Genomic DNA, 15387 nt, shown 5'->3' on the forward strand with positions numbered 1-15387 from the left:
CCAGAAGTTCCTTGCTGAAGAGAGTGATACTGGACCAAATACTCAGAGTCATGGGAGAGGAGTTCTTGAGCTCTTGGGAGAAGTGCTGCGGTGCCCTGTCACTCTTAAGCTGATGTGGGTGACCCTGGGTGGCTTTGCTGTTGCCCTGGCTAGGATTCCATGACCTTAATAGATGCAGTTGAGCATCTCAGCTGGCGTCCTCAGTTTAAATGGGCGACACCAGGTGGGATTTCTCAGGACTTGAGATTAGGACCTTGGGCTTTCAGGGAGATAATGAGGTGTTTAGCATCTCCTCAGCTAGCGTGGACAACTTTGTGGAGTCACTGGGGCTTTGGTCTTTCCCATGTGTCCCCAAAGGAGGTGTTGGGGTGCTCTGCAGCTGAAGTGGGTGAAACTTGGTAAAGTTGCTGGGGCCATGGGTAGGGCCTTGTGCCCCCAAGAGGGATGCTGAGGTGCTCTGCAGTTTCACTGTTGAAGTGAGTCACTCTTGATGAGGTTGCTGTATTTGTGTATGGGGCCCTGCACCCTCAAGAGGGACACTGGGTTGCTCTGCATCACCAGTGTTGGAGTGGGTCACTCTGGGCAAGGTGGTAGCAATTTTGGATGGTACCTTTTGCTCCCAAGAGGGATGCTGGGGCGGCTACTCTGAGCAAGGCTTCTGTGGTTGTGTGTGGGTGGAATCCTGTGCTCCAAGAGACATGTTGGGTCTTCTTGCAGCTTCTAGCCAGAGTGCACCATTCTGGGTAAGGTTGCTGTGGTTGTGTGCAGGACTCTGCACCCCCAAGAGAGATGCTAGGGTTCTCTGCAGCTGCTTGACTGTAATGGGCCACTCTGGGGGAGGCCACTGTTGTGGGCAAGACTCCGTGACCCCCAAAGAGGCACTCGGTCACTCCGGAGCCCTTCAGCTATGGGGGGCTGCCCCATGCAAGGTTGCTGGGACTGTGGGAAGGCTGCTGTGCCTCCAAGAGGGATGTTGGGTCCCTCTGCAGCTTTCCTGGTGCTGTAGGTGGGAGTCTGCGCTCCTGAGAGAGGCATGCAGGCCTTCCACAGATTCCCCATTGGGGTGCATGAGTTTGCTTGAGCCAAGTAGCAACTCAGCATGGCTGTAAGAATTGCAACGGTGCTTCACCAAAGAGGGCAGGGCCACTGGCAGTGACCAAAGGCCCTAATTAGTTGCATTTCTGATTGTGAAATGCGTGCACTGACCCCCTCTGTCCTGAGGGTGGCCCCCTTGCTGCACTGTGACCCCCTTGTCTGTTCCTGGGGTGCAGGACACTGCTTGAATTCTGGTGTAGGCAATACGGTGTGATGATAGAGTCTCAGGGCTGTGGAACTCCTGGGCTATTGGGCCCAAAGCAAAATGCACTCAGGTGTTGGATTTGATCCCAAAGTGATTACCTCTGCAGCAGGCTGGGTCCTGGGGGAAGGGGTGGCTCAGTGTGTACTCCCTTCCCAGATCATTGCAGTCATATGGGCTCCCAGCAATTCCCCATGCCAGGCACACAACCCACAAGGGTGGTGCAATCATCCTGTGGTTTGGGCCACTGAGCTTATGGTGCTATGCTTGCTCACCTCTCTCCTGCAGGCAAAATTTACTCCTGGGCCCTTGTTGCTCCCATCCGTGTGATAGGATGGTGGAGGCCAGAAATTTTCTTTAGTTCTCTGTGTGGCTGTTCTCAGTTTCTGCATTCACCAGCATCTCTGCTGCCCCATTGATGTGTAAAATTAATTAATGAATTGCATTATACTCAATGTTCTACTATCTAGTAACAAAAAATAAAATGAATTACATCTACACACAACATGAATGAATATTGAAAACATAATCATAAGCGCCAGAAGCCAGGTATGAAAGAATGTATTCTGTATTATTTCACTTATAAAAAGATATAGGAAAAATGAAAGTATATGGGTTTGAAATGAAAATGTATGAGATAAGGAAGTGATGGACATAAATGACAACACTTTTTGTTGGTATTTTCAGTTTTTCTAGTCTCTATTTCATTTATTTCTGCTCTGATCTTTGCTATTTTTTTCTTTCTGCTAACTTCACACTTAATTTGTTTTTCTTTCTCGTTATCTCAGGTATGAAGTTCGGTTGTTTGAGGTTTCTTCTTAATGTAGGTGTTTATCTCTATAAACTACTTAGAACTGTTTTTGCTGCATCCCATAAATTTTGGTATGCTGTATTTTCATTTATATTTTTCTCAAGATTTTTTAAAATTTCCTTTTTGATTTTATCTTTGTTCCAATGGTTGTTCAGGAGTGCATTATTTAATTTCTATATATTGTCAGTTTTTCAGTTTTTCTCCAGATAATGACTTCTCATATCATTATGGTTTGAAAACATACTTGGTATTATTTAAATCTTATTAAATTTGTTAAGACTTGTTTTGGGCTTTCACATGATCTATCCTGAAGACTATTCTACATGCAGTTGAGAAGAATGCGCATTATGCTACTGTTGGGTGGAATATTCTATACAAGGGTACTTCAAAAAGTTCATGGGAAGATTCATATTATCTTTTAATTCTATTTTTCCACAGACTTTTGAAGTACCCTCATATATATCTTTTACATACATTAGGTATCTAGTGTTGTTTAAGTTTGCTCTTTCCTAATGAGTTTCTGTCTGGGTGATGCATTTATTGTTGACTGTGGGATACCGAAGTTTCCTACAATTAATTATATTGCTATTTCTCCCTTTAATTCTGTTAATATTTGCTTTATATTTAGATGCTCCAATTTTGGGTCCATATATAATTACAATTGTTATATTTTCTAATGAATTGACTACTTTATCATTACATTTTGACCTTCTTTGTCTCTTGTAACTGGTTTGACTAAAAGCGAATTTTGTCTAAGTTTTGCCACTGCTACTCTCTTTTGCCTACCATTTGAATAAAAAAATTTTTTCTTTCCTTTACTTTTAGCCCATGTGTGTCCTTAAAGCTAACTGAGTCTCTTTTAAACAGAATACAGTTAGGTCTGTATTTTTTAAAAAAAATCTATTCATACACTGTGTCTTTTTAGTGGATAATTTAATCCATTTATATGTGCAGCAATTATTGACAGGTGAGAATTTGCTATTGCCATTTTGTCAATTGTTTTCTCTTTTAAAATTTCCTTTGTTCTTTTTTGCTTCTGACTTCCTTTGTGATTTGATATATGTTTTTTTGTCGTGGTTTGCTTTGATTTCTTTATCTTTTTTGTATCTACTCCAGGTTTTTCCTTGTGATTATCATGAAGTTTACATTAAACATAACAGTCTATTTTAACAACTTAACTTTTATCACATAGAAAAACTTATGTTTTACTTTTCCCATTCCCTACATTTTCTCTTATTGATGTACAATTTCCATATTTTTATATTGAGAATCCATTAGCAAATTAATGAAGCTATAATTATTTTTAATATTTTTGTCCTTTAACTTTTATATTGGAGTAAAAAATGATTTATGCAATACCACTGCAATACTATAGTATTCTGAATTTGACTATATACTTAATTTTATTGTATAGTGAATTCAGTTTTATATTTTCCTTTGTTTTATATTGCTAGTTAGTAGTCTTTCATTTCAACTGGAAGAACTCCATTATTATTTCTTGTAAGGCAGAACTAGTGATGTATTTCCTCGCTATTTGTTTGTCTGGCAGTCTTTATCTCTCCCTCCTCCTGAAGGAGAGTTTTGCTAGGTGTTGTATTCTTGGTTGGCAGGTTTTTTTTCTTTCGGTATCTGAGTATATCATCTCACTCTCTCTTGGACTGCAAGGTTTCTGATGAGAAACCTGCTGATAGACCTATGGGGGTTTCCTTGTATGTCACAAGTCACTTTTGTCTTGCTGCTTTCAAAATTCTGTTTTTGACTTTTGACAATTTGCTTATAACATGTCTCAGTGAAGACCTATTTTTGTTCAGTCTATCTGAAGAACTTTGGGCATCATGGATCTATCTGTATGTTCATATCCCTACCCAGATTTTGGAAAATTGCTTTCATTATTTCTTTAAATAAGCTTTCTGCTCCTTTCTCTTTCTGTGTTTCTTCTGGGAATTCCAAAATGTGTTTGTTGGTTTGCTTCATGTTGTGTATAAGACCCACAGACTTTCTTCATTCTTTTATTCTTTTTTTTTTCTGATTGCATACTTTCAGATGATTTACTTTCAAGGTCACTGATTCTTCTGCTTATTTGAGTTTGCTGTTGAAACTCTCTATTGACTTTTTGTAGCCCAATCATTGTGTTCCTTTGCACTGTTTGCTTCTTTATTATACTTTGCTAAATTTATCATTTTGTTCATTTATTGCTTTTCTGATATCATTTAGTTATCTATATGTGTTCTCTTGTTGCTTATTGAGCTTCTTTAAATGATTATTTTGAATTATTTGTCAGATAGTTTGTAAATTACCATTTCTTTAGTGTCATTTATAGGTACTTTATTTTTTCCTTCAGTGGTCTCATGTTTCCCTTATTCTTTGTAATCCTGTTGCTTTGTCTTTGTGTCTGCCCATTTGGAGAAAGAAGTAGCTCTTCCAGTCTTTACGTACTGGCTTCATTGTGGAAAGACATTCAGCAGTCAGCCCAGCCAGATGTTTTGGGCAGGCTGGCTGGCAGGGTCCATGGGCTTTTGCTGGAAACCATGTGCAGTTTGGCCTTGTGCATGGATCAACAGGGGCTGGCCTGGAGTCTGGGTCTGTGAGTATGAGTCTGGAGTCTTGGATTTAGGGGGCTTGGATAATGCCAGGGTCTGCTGGACCAGTATTTGAGTATTTTATTCTTTTTTAATGCTATTGTAAATAGATTTTTAAAAATTAACATTTGGAGTTCTATTATTATGTCAAAGTATAAGTAATTTTTTATGTCAATTTTGTATCCTGAAACTTAATTGAATTTGTTTATTCATTGTAATAGTTTCTTGGTGGATTCTTTAGGATTTTCTTTATATAAGATTATGTCATCTGAAGTTACATAGTTTCACTTCACTTTTAATTTGGATGCCTTTTATTTCCTTCCCTTGCTTAATTGCTCTGGCTAGAAATTCCAGCACATTGCTGTATATAAGTGGTCTTGTTCCTGATATAAGAGGGAAAGCATTTAGTCTTTCATCATTAAGTACATTAGCTGTGGATTTTGTACATTCCTTTATCAGGTTGAGGGAATTCCCTTCTATTCCTAGATTTTAGAGTGTTTTTATTATTAGTTTCTAGTTTCATTTCATTGTGATCAGAGAAAATAATTTGTATGATTCAATATTTTCAAATTTATTAAGACTCTATTGTGGCCTATCATATGTTCTACCCTGGAGAATGTTTCAGTTGTACTTGAGAAGAATATGTATTATGCTGTTCTTGGGTGGATTGTTCTGTAATTATCTGTTAGGTCTATTTGGTTTATAGTGCTGTTAAAGTTTTCTACTTCCTTATTGATGATTTGGTTGCTCTATCTATTATTGAAAATGAGGTATTGAGGTGTCTTACTGTTATTGTAGAACTGGCTATTTCCCCTTTCAGTTTTTTGCTTCATATGTTTTGGGATTCTATTATTAGGTGTGTATATGTTTATAATTGCTTTATCTTCTTGGTAAGTTGGCCTGTTTACCAATATATAATGTCTTTCTTTGTCTCTTGTAAACATTTTTGATTTAAAGTCTATTTTTTTCTGATATTATTACAGCCATCCCTGTTGTATTTTGTATTTTAGTTAATATTTACACGGAATATGTTTTTCAGTTCTTTCACTTTTAGCCTTTATGTGTCTTTGTACCTAAAGTGAGTCTCTTGTAGATAGTAGGTAGTTGAATCATGTTTTTTGATTGATTCTGCCAATATCTATCTTTTATCTACTTTTTTATTTTTAAAAATTTTATTTTTGAAATTATGAAGTTTTATTGGGTAAAAGCATGTGATATAAAGAATTTGTATTTGAGTATTTTTCTTGAATGAATTTATGTATATTTAGCTAAAAAATAGGATGACAATTTACATGTATGTATATACAAAGTTAAATTTTATATAATTTAACATGTTTTAAACTAATATTTATTTATGTCAGAGATTTAAGCTCAAAAACAGAAATTTAACTTTGTGTTAATAAGAAGAAAATAGGCTAAGAAAGAGATAAAAAGCTTGGGCCTGAGTAAAGTTCTGATGGGAAAAAAGTGACTTTTAAATCTGTCCTGGGCTGGCCCCGTGGCTCACTCGGGAGAGTGTGGTGCTGATAAATCTGTCCTAAGAACAAAATTCCCAGTTCTAAAAAGATGGGGGTTGAACAACAGCAAGAACAAAAATTAATCTAGTGGGTTTTTTATAATATTTATTCCAAAATTCACTGATTTACTATTATAAAACTGTTAAACTTCAAAAGGTACATTACTTTAACAATTTATTAATGCAAACTTCCAAAAATTATTTTAAAATATTAGAAAATAAGAATAACAGATCAAAATAAGACAGTGCAATAGAAGTATTATGTACATTTACATAAGGTAATTGCAAATTTTCATATCAGTTTTTATGCAGAAATCTAAATTTATGTCACTTATCCTTATGGAGAAAAACACAATCTCTGTCTTTTAATTGGAGACTTTAATACGTTTACATTTAAAATAATTAATGATTGAGAAAGACTTACTTTTGACATTTTGTTAATTGTTTTCAATTTGTCTTGTACTTTTTTGTTCTTCAATTCCTCCATTACTGCTTTTTATTTAATTAATTTTGTTCTAGTGTGTCATTTTATTCCCTTCTTAATTTTTCTTTTCTTTTTAGCCAGGGGAGAAAGCTTAGAGTCTTCTCAAGTCTTTTCTGAGCATGTGTCCAGCCCTGGATATGTGTATGGCCTTCTAAATTTCCCAGTATATGCTAGAGATTTTCAAAGCCTTTGTTTATCCACCCATAGCCTTTTCCAGCCTCTTTCTTTGTAGGCTTTTCAGCATGCCTGCTGCTTGTGCCATCTGTTATCCTTTGTTCTCCAGTGGCTGCAGCTAGTGTATTTGCCTTTAAATGCTTTTCACAAACATTTCCTAGGAGTTCACTGCAGCCCTATGAAAGTTTGGAGGTGGAAGAAACAAACAAACAAAAAATCCCTTGAGCAAATCCTTTAGGGAGGCACTGGGTAGCTCAAAACACATAACCACAGTTCTTTGAGAACAAGTTTGGTATTTTGTCCTCTGGCACCAGCAAGCCACATCAGGACCACAGGACGCATGCCACCGAGCTTAGTGTGGGGGATGGAATTGTAAGTGGGTAAGTTCAAACACCACAATACTCTCTTAGAGAAGTTCAGCAGCTTATTTTTTTCCAAAGTACTGCCCCATTTTTCCCCCTGGGGCAATGGGAGGGAATCGGCCACTTGTTTCTTATCATCTGGCAGATGTGTACAAGCAGGGGTTCCAAGAGCAAGACTGTCAATATGAAAGGTGACTCAGACTCAGATTCAGCATCACAGCACTTCCACTGCATTTATTGGCTCAATTAAGTTACAAGGCTCAACTCAGATTGAGAGTGAGGGAAAATAGACTCACCTCTTGACGGGAGTCACTGAAAAGTCATATTGCAAAGGACATAGATACAGGAAGTAGTAAAAAAAAGTAACCTTTTAAAAATAGTTTTTGACATCTCATAATTTTTGAAGAAGTTTATTTTTGATATGCAGGTAAAATAAATGGTTAGAACTTCTAGGTATCTTGCTCTTAGTTCACAGGCTGGAAGTTGTAGACCTATTGAGATATACATTATAACTTCATAAGCAGTGCTGTTATTACTTGAGTCCAGTGCCATAAAACTTAAAGCACTATGCATTGATATTAATCAGCTGTAAAAAGCAAATGCCCTAGCATTTCCTAGCTTTAATAAAAAGGTCAGAATAAACAAATTATGAAAAATTTCAAGTTATATCTGCTGTTTTTCTTTTTTCTAGTCAGAACCGGCTGTTCCGGATTTATTTCCTCTTTATCTAGAAACGCATATTGTGGTGGACAAAGCTTTGGTATGTGTTTTGCTTTTTCTTTGCTTTTTAATATTTGGTGCAAATATATGATTATCCCTGGCCAGAGAGCGACTAAAAAATTCCAATCTTCTCATTCACATGTCAGAGAGAGAATAGTGGAAAAGCGTGCAAACTGAAGAACCAAATATTCAAACTTACACTAGTTTTATCAGAAATATTTTTCAAAATCTTTATGTAACAGTTCTGCAGAACCATATTACTTTTTCCTGTTTTGCTGGTGCTTCACGTTTTTAGGGCCGCTCTCAATTCACACTATGTTTTCATGGTAATATTTAAAGTGAAATTCATTAAACTTTTGAGTCCTATTTAAGGAAGTCTTGATGAGCAGTATGTAGTCTAAGGTATATTTTACCCTTTAAAATATTTATTTGGCCACAGTGATGAGAGTGTAACTGTCTATTTGAACTGCTCACATAATGTGTCAAGATTTTTGTAGCAGTTTTAGATGGTGTGCCTATTCCAGTTCATTGTTGACCTAATATAAAGACACCTCTCCATCCCTGACTCCCATAAATAATTCCCCTGAACTTCAGGAAATTGGGTTGATAATTTATTTTGCAATCAACCAGATTTGGCTTTATTTCCCCTAATGTTTGAAATATTTCAGAAAATAGGATAAGAATATATTTTCCAGGTTTTATTCTGATGATAAGCATTTGATTGTCACACCTATGAAACACGCAGAGAATATGAATAGTACTCATTACCAATTCTATTCTTAGGGTTGTAGAGCTTGTCAGGAAGTCAGAGTTGAGATCAGAGACAGAAAGGATTTGGAGAAGGATATAAAAATATTTATTAGAGTGCAGAGAAAAGAGAACATTTAAGAGAAAACCAAAATACTGAGATATTGAAGAGAAAGTTGAAGTATTTCTAGGAAATATGACTAATTTTCTAGATAGTATTTTGGGTTATAAAAATTATTTTGTTTTATGATTTTTTTATAAAGTTTTGAGAGTTGTTATAAAGGCTTCTTGTCCAAATTGCCAGGTTTGCTAGCTATATAATGCTAATTAAACTTTTCTATGTTCTTATAAATGTTTACATATTCTTTAATAAAACATTGAGGCAGTTATGAAATCCTGTTACTATATATTAGGGATATAAATGAGAATAAAAGTGACATTTTCTTTATAATTGTCTTCATAAATTGTAAATCCATGATTGTAGCCTAGCGAATTCAGTGCCACGATTGAGGGAGGCATATGGTACAAACCCATTCAGAAATGGAGAGCTACATGGAAACACACAACTATAACTTGAGATACTATATGAACATGAAAGCGGGTGTTTTAAAATGTAGGTTTTATTAAATTCAGGTATGGTGAGATCAACTGATCAGGAGATGATTGCTATTGAAAAGACAGTTTGTTATGCACAATTCTTAGTGGGAGAGGGCACTCTACATTATGCAGGGGCCATATGAGGAAGCACTGAGATAAGTCAGGAGAGAAAGGGAGCAAGGGGGAAATGTGGTCAAGAGCCTTTATTGTGGTTTCCATGAGAAGGAATAGGCAAGGCAGGGTAAGCAGGTTTAGGATTAGCTAGTGTGAATAATTTTAGTGGGCTCTGGGGTGTGGGGACTCTCCTTAGTTTTCTGGGATCTGGCCCCTGGTTGATTTGCTCTGGGGAATAGTGGCCCTGGGTATGAGATCCTGGGAGAGGAGGTGATTGGGATGTAGGCTCTGAATTGATTAGCTTGCATATTAAAGGTACACTCAAAGGCAAGTCATTTACTATCTCTAGGAATTGGCTAGCCCTGAGAGGGGCAGTCTTTCCAGGGTCAGCAAGGCCCCAAGATATCAAAGCATCAGAAATACATACAATAGAAACATGTAATAAATACAGTTGGTCACATAATAAATGCACGATGTGCGTACTGGGTGGAGGGTGGGTCCAGGGAAGACTTTGTGTGAAATCTTTCTTTGTAAGAACACGTAAGTGTGAGAGAAGGTTCTTTTCAGGAAATGGCAAGAACTTTAGTATAATTAATCTATAGGGTTAAAAGAGGGATGTGAAAATTGATGCATTAAAAAATTTAGAGGATATTTAGATTTTATCCTAAAGGCAATGGAGAGTCATTGAAGTTTTTTTAAGCAGGGGAGTGACATATTCATGTTTTCATTTTAGAATCATCATACTGGTAATAATGTAGGGATGGATTGCTGGTGGGAAAGTTGGAGAAGGAGGAATGTGGAAACTTATAAAGCAGTGGTATTTAGAATGAAATAAAGGGAAAATTTTTATAGTTATTGATGAGAGTGAATTAGGTTTATAAACAACAGAAGTCTATTTCTCACAGGTCCGGAGACTGGAAGTCTAATATCAGAGTGCCAACATGGTCAGATTCCAGGATGCAGACTTCTCTTTTTAACCTCACATAGTGGAAAAGATTTCAGGAGAGCCTTCCAGAGGCCCTTTTATAAGGGCACCAATTCAATTCATGAGGGCTCCATCCTCATGACCTAAGCACAGTCCCAAAGTCTCACCTCCTAATACCATCACACTGGGGTTAGGATTTCAGTTAGTGAATTTTGGGGGAATGCAAACATTCAGTCTATAGCACTTAGATTTGTTCCTCTGTAACTATCTGGCTTTTTTTCTCTGGCTACTTTTAAGCATTTCTTTTTATTACTGAGTTTCAGCAATTTGATTATTATGTACCGAGGTATAATTGCATTTATGTTTATTATACTTAGGGTTCATGGAGTTTCTTAGGTCTGAGGATTTATAGTTACTATCAGACTTGAGAGGGCCGAGCCCGTGGCGCACTCGGTAGGGTGCTGCGCTAGGAGCGCGGCGACCCTCCCGCCGCGGGTTCGGATCCTATATAGGAATGACCGGTGCACTCACTGGCTGAGTGCCGGTCACAAAAAAACAACATAAAAAAATAAATAAATAAAAAATAAATAAAAAAAAGACTTGAGAACTTTTCAGTCATTATTTCTTAAAATAATTTTTCTGTCTACTCTTTCCTTTTATGGAACTCCAATTATATGTATGATAGACAACTTGCTATTGTCCCACAAATTATTGATGTTTTATTAATCTTGTTTCAGTAATTTTTTCTCTTTGTGTTCCAATTTGAGTAGGTTATACTGCTACAACTTCAAGTTCAATGATCTTTTCTTCTACAGTGTCTAATCAGCTGTTAACCTCATCGAGTAGGGGTCTTCTTATTTTATTTTTTTCATTTTGGATATTGAATTCTCATCATTACATATTGCATTTGAGTCTTTTTGTCTATCGTTCATTTCTCACCTAACCATATTCCTGTCTTGTTGTACCTTCTTGAACATATCAAGTACATTTATAATACCCATTTTAACATCCTTGTCTGATAATTCAAATTTGCTGAGACTTGATTTGTGACCTAACATGTGGTCTATCCTGAAGAATGTTCCATGTGCTGATGAGAATGTATATTCTGTAGTTGTTGGATGAAATGTTCTGTAAATATCTGCCAGGTCTAATTGGTCTAAGATATAGTTTAAATCCTGTGTTTCTATATTGACTTGTTGCATAGATAACCTGTCCAATGCTGACACAGGTCACCTGCTATTATCTTGTTAGGGTCTATCCCTTTCTCTAGGTCTAAGAGTGTTTGCTTTATATATCTGGGTGCTCCAGTGTTGGGTGCATATATATTTATGGTTGTTATGTCTTCTAGATGGATAGATCCCTTTATCCTGATATAGTGGCCTTTGTCTCTTTCTATGGTTTTTGGTTTAAAATATATTTTATCTGATATAGGAATAGCTATTCCTGCTTGGTTTTGGTTTCCATTTGTGTGGTATTTCCTTTTCCATCCCTTCACTTTTAGTCTGTGTATATCTTTACTGGGAAGATGAGTTTCCTGAAGACAGCATATAGTTGGGTCTAGCTTTTTAATCCAATCAGTCAATCTGTGTCTTTCGAATGGGGAGTTTAATCCATATAGATTTAAGGTTTTTATTGACAGATATTGCTTTAGTCCTGTCATTTTATTGCTTTTTGTTTAGATGTTTTAAATATCTTTTGTTCCTTTCTTTCCCCCTCTCTTACAATTCAATCATCAGAATTATTCCTGATGACTCTGCATTTTTAGGTCTCTTTCAACTGATTGGTTTTTCTCTTTGTTATGGACAATTTTCATGCTTTTATTTGCATCCCTAATAATTTTTATTTGATATTGAATATTTTAATTGCTAGGTACTGGATCTTACTGTGTTCTTTTAAAGAGTGTTGTACTTACTTTTGGTACATAATGGAGTTACTTATGATCAGTTTGATTCTTTAAAAACTTGCTATTAGGCTTTCTTAGGATGGGTTCAGAGAAGCCTTTAGTCTATGGCTAATTCAACCCCACTCCAAGGACTCTAGTCAATGCCCCATGTATCAAACCATCTCTCCACTATGCCTAGTATAAATATAAACTATTCCCAGCCCTGTGTGAGCTCCTGGAATTGTTCAGTGTACTGATTTCCAGTCTGGCTTTCTCTAGAATTGTGGAGTTACACACTTTGCATCTGTAGATGAGTATCAAACCAAAGATTCTAGGGGACCCTTCTGTAGATTGCCAGAGATCCATTAGTTCTATTGATTTCTGTGTAGTTTCTTCTATGCCAGTTTTCTGTCCCACAAATTCTAGTTGCCTTTGCTTCTCCAAACTCTCTGGGTTCTATTTGGGTTCCCATACTCTGTGCCATAACCTGGAAATTGTATATCGGCAATACGTTGGGGCATCTCTAGGGCTCATATTATTTCTTTCCTTTCTCGCAGGGATCACCATCCCGCGCTGTCTGTTGTCCAATGTCTGAAAACCATTGTTTTATACATTGTTGTCCTGTTTTCTATTGATTGGTTGTTCACACCAATTAATCCTGCTGGGCAAGATGTATTAACTTTATGGTATTTGTGTGTTTTTTCTTAGTGGTGGCTCTAGAGATTAAAATATGAATGCTGAATTTATTACAGTCTACCTTCAAATAATAATATACTAATTTGCAGAATAAGAAACTTATAGCAGTATAATTCCATTTCCCTCTTTTGTGCTCTTGTGGTTCTATAATCTACTCCTTTATATGCTGTAATCCCCACATTTATTGTTAATATGCTTGTTTAGTATTTTTGGCAGTCCCAGTCTGCTGGCAAAAAATTCTTTCACTTTTTGGTATGACCAAACATGTCCTTATTTTGCCTTTATTTTTGAAGGCTATTTCTCCAGGATATAGAATTCTACATTGACTGTTTTTTTTTTATTCTTCTTCCAACTTTATGGATGTCATTCCATTTTCTTCAAGACTCGCCCCCCACCCCCTTTTTTTTCTGGTGAGAAGTCAGCCATAATTTATACTGTTATTCCACAGTAATTAATGTGTGTTTTATTCTCCTTTTGCTTATAAGAAAGATCTGCTCTATCATTGGTTTTCAGCAGTTTGATTATGATGTGCTTAGATCTGGGATTTTTGTTTTTATTTTGCTTTGTTATGTGACTTGCTTGGTGTTTCTTGAACTTGAGTTTGTGAGTTGATATCTTCATCAATTTTAGAAGTTCTTGATCATTGTCTCTTAAAATATGTCTTCTGCCACATTCTCTCCTCTCTCTCTTGTCTACACAAATATTCAAAGCCTCTAACCCTTTCGTATAAGCCTCCTTTATCTTTTGACCATCAAGACATCAAGGATTCAGGTCAGGGAATATTTTTCACTGAGAGCTCCACAGGGGGCAAGGGGCAGCCTCCCTGGAGATCTGGCCACCTGCATTGTGGTTATTTATAAATAAAGCTTTTATGGACATTAATGTACAGGTTTTTGTGTGACCATCAGTTTTCATTTCTTTGGGATAAATGCCCAGGTGTGCAATTGCTGGGTCATATAGCAAGTCCATTATTTGTTTTGAAAGAAGTTGCCAAACTGTTTTCCAGAACGGCTGTACCATTTTACATTCCCGTCAGCAATGTATGAGTTATCCAGTTTATATTTGTTTTTTATTTGTTAATATCTTATTTTGAACTGTTGAACTCCAAAGCAGCCTCAGACCTCTGACATTAGATGGAAGATAAATCTCAAAAATATTATATAACAACTTGTATTTAAATATAAAATTAATTCTGTTTTTCAGTATGATTACCTGGGCTCTGATAGCATGATAGTAACAAATAAAATCATCGAAATTTTTGGCCTCATAAATTCGGTAAGTGTTTTCCTTTATATATCAGAAAAATTTCTTGTTTTGGAGTTATAATTTGCACTAACTTGATGTAGTGTTTGTGAATAATTAAGTCGTACATACAAGATGAGTGTGGATTTGTGAAAACATTGAATTAATTTCTGGGTTGTTGTAAAATAACGTAAAGATTAACAGTACATGTATTTATCTCTTCTGTTTTTAGATGTTTACCCAACTTAAAGTTACTATCGTGCTGTCATCATTGGAGTTGTGGTCAGATAAAAATAAGATTTCTACAGTTGGTGAGGCAGATGAATTATTGCGTAGATTTTTAGAATGGAAACACTCTTATCTTACTCTAAGGCCTCATGATATTGCATATCTATTCATGTAAGAACAATGTTTCAGTATTAATAGAAAGAAAACAAAGATCTGTGATAATGACATAGCTTAATTTAGGGAATTGTTATTCATTTCTAATGATTCACACTTAGATCATTCATTCTGTGCTTTATTCAGGCCTCATGCTTTCTGGTTGTGAGACAATAAAAAAAATTACTAACAATTATTTCTATGTTCATCGACCTTTTACAAATGAAGACATTGAGATTTCAAAAGATTAAGCCATTTCAGTACTCTTAGTTCTAGGGATATGTCCAGTATTTGAACCTACAGTTTTTAACTCCAGAGCCAATACTCTTAACCACTAGATAAGGAGAAGAGATTTATCTTGTGGAATTTAGATTTTTATTATGAGCTTTTGTTAGGTCATTGGCTTGGTAAAGTAGGTTACAAATATTTCATCATAATGAATTTTCTACATTATTTTAAAATATTAGTTTTCTAATGATTTCGTAGCTATATATATAATTCTGTTTATATTAAATTTATTAGCAATAATCAGCAAATATCTTTTGATACATTTGTACATATATGTATTTTAAAGTTATTATGTCTATTTCATTTTGTATGTGTAAAAATAATTTTTCCCTCACATATCTATCAGCAATAAATGTTACTGCTCTTTTTCGTTTTTCCCCAGTCTGATGGACATAAATGAATGTAATTGTAATCTTAATTTGCTTTTTTTCTTGTGGATTTCACCATCTTTTCATATGCTCGTTGATTGTTTGGATCTGCCCTTCTGTAATTGTCTTTTCATGTCATTTGACTATTTCCTTATGATTTGTAAGGACTTTTTGAATATTTAGATATTAACCTTTTGTTTAACT

At 35.8% G+C, this 15387-nt stretch overlaps 1 protein-coding gene across 1 annotated transcript in view; it reads left to right on the forward strand.

The window, feature by feature from the left end:
* The window catches only part of ADAM32 (ADAM metallopeptidase domain 32), a 208284-nt gene that overhangs the window by 77556 nt on the left and 115341 nt on the right, over positions 1-15387 (forward strand). The window contains exons 7-9 of the mRNA XM_063076729.1: positions 7915-7983; positions 14108-14179; positions 14379-14545. Of these exons, the coding sequence (XP_062932799.1) occupies positions 7915-7983; positions 14108-14179; positions 14379-14545 (308 nt within the window). The remainder of the gene's footprint in view (positions 1-7914; positions 7984-14107; positions 14180-14378; positions 14546-15387) is intronic.

The sequence above is a fragment of the Cynocephalus volans genome, chromosome 13 (genome assembly GCF_027409185.1).
Source record: "Cynocephalus volans isolate mCynVol1 chromosome 13, mCynVol1.pri, whole genome shotgun sequence".
NCBI classification, from domain to species: Eukaryota; Metazoa; Chordata; class Mammalia; order Dermoptera; family Cynocephalidae; genus Cynocephalus; species Cynocephalus volans.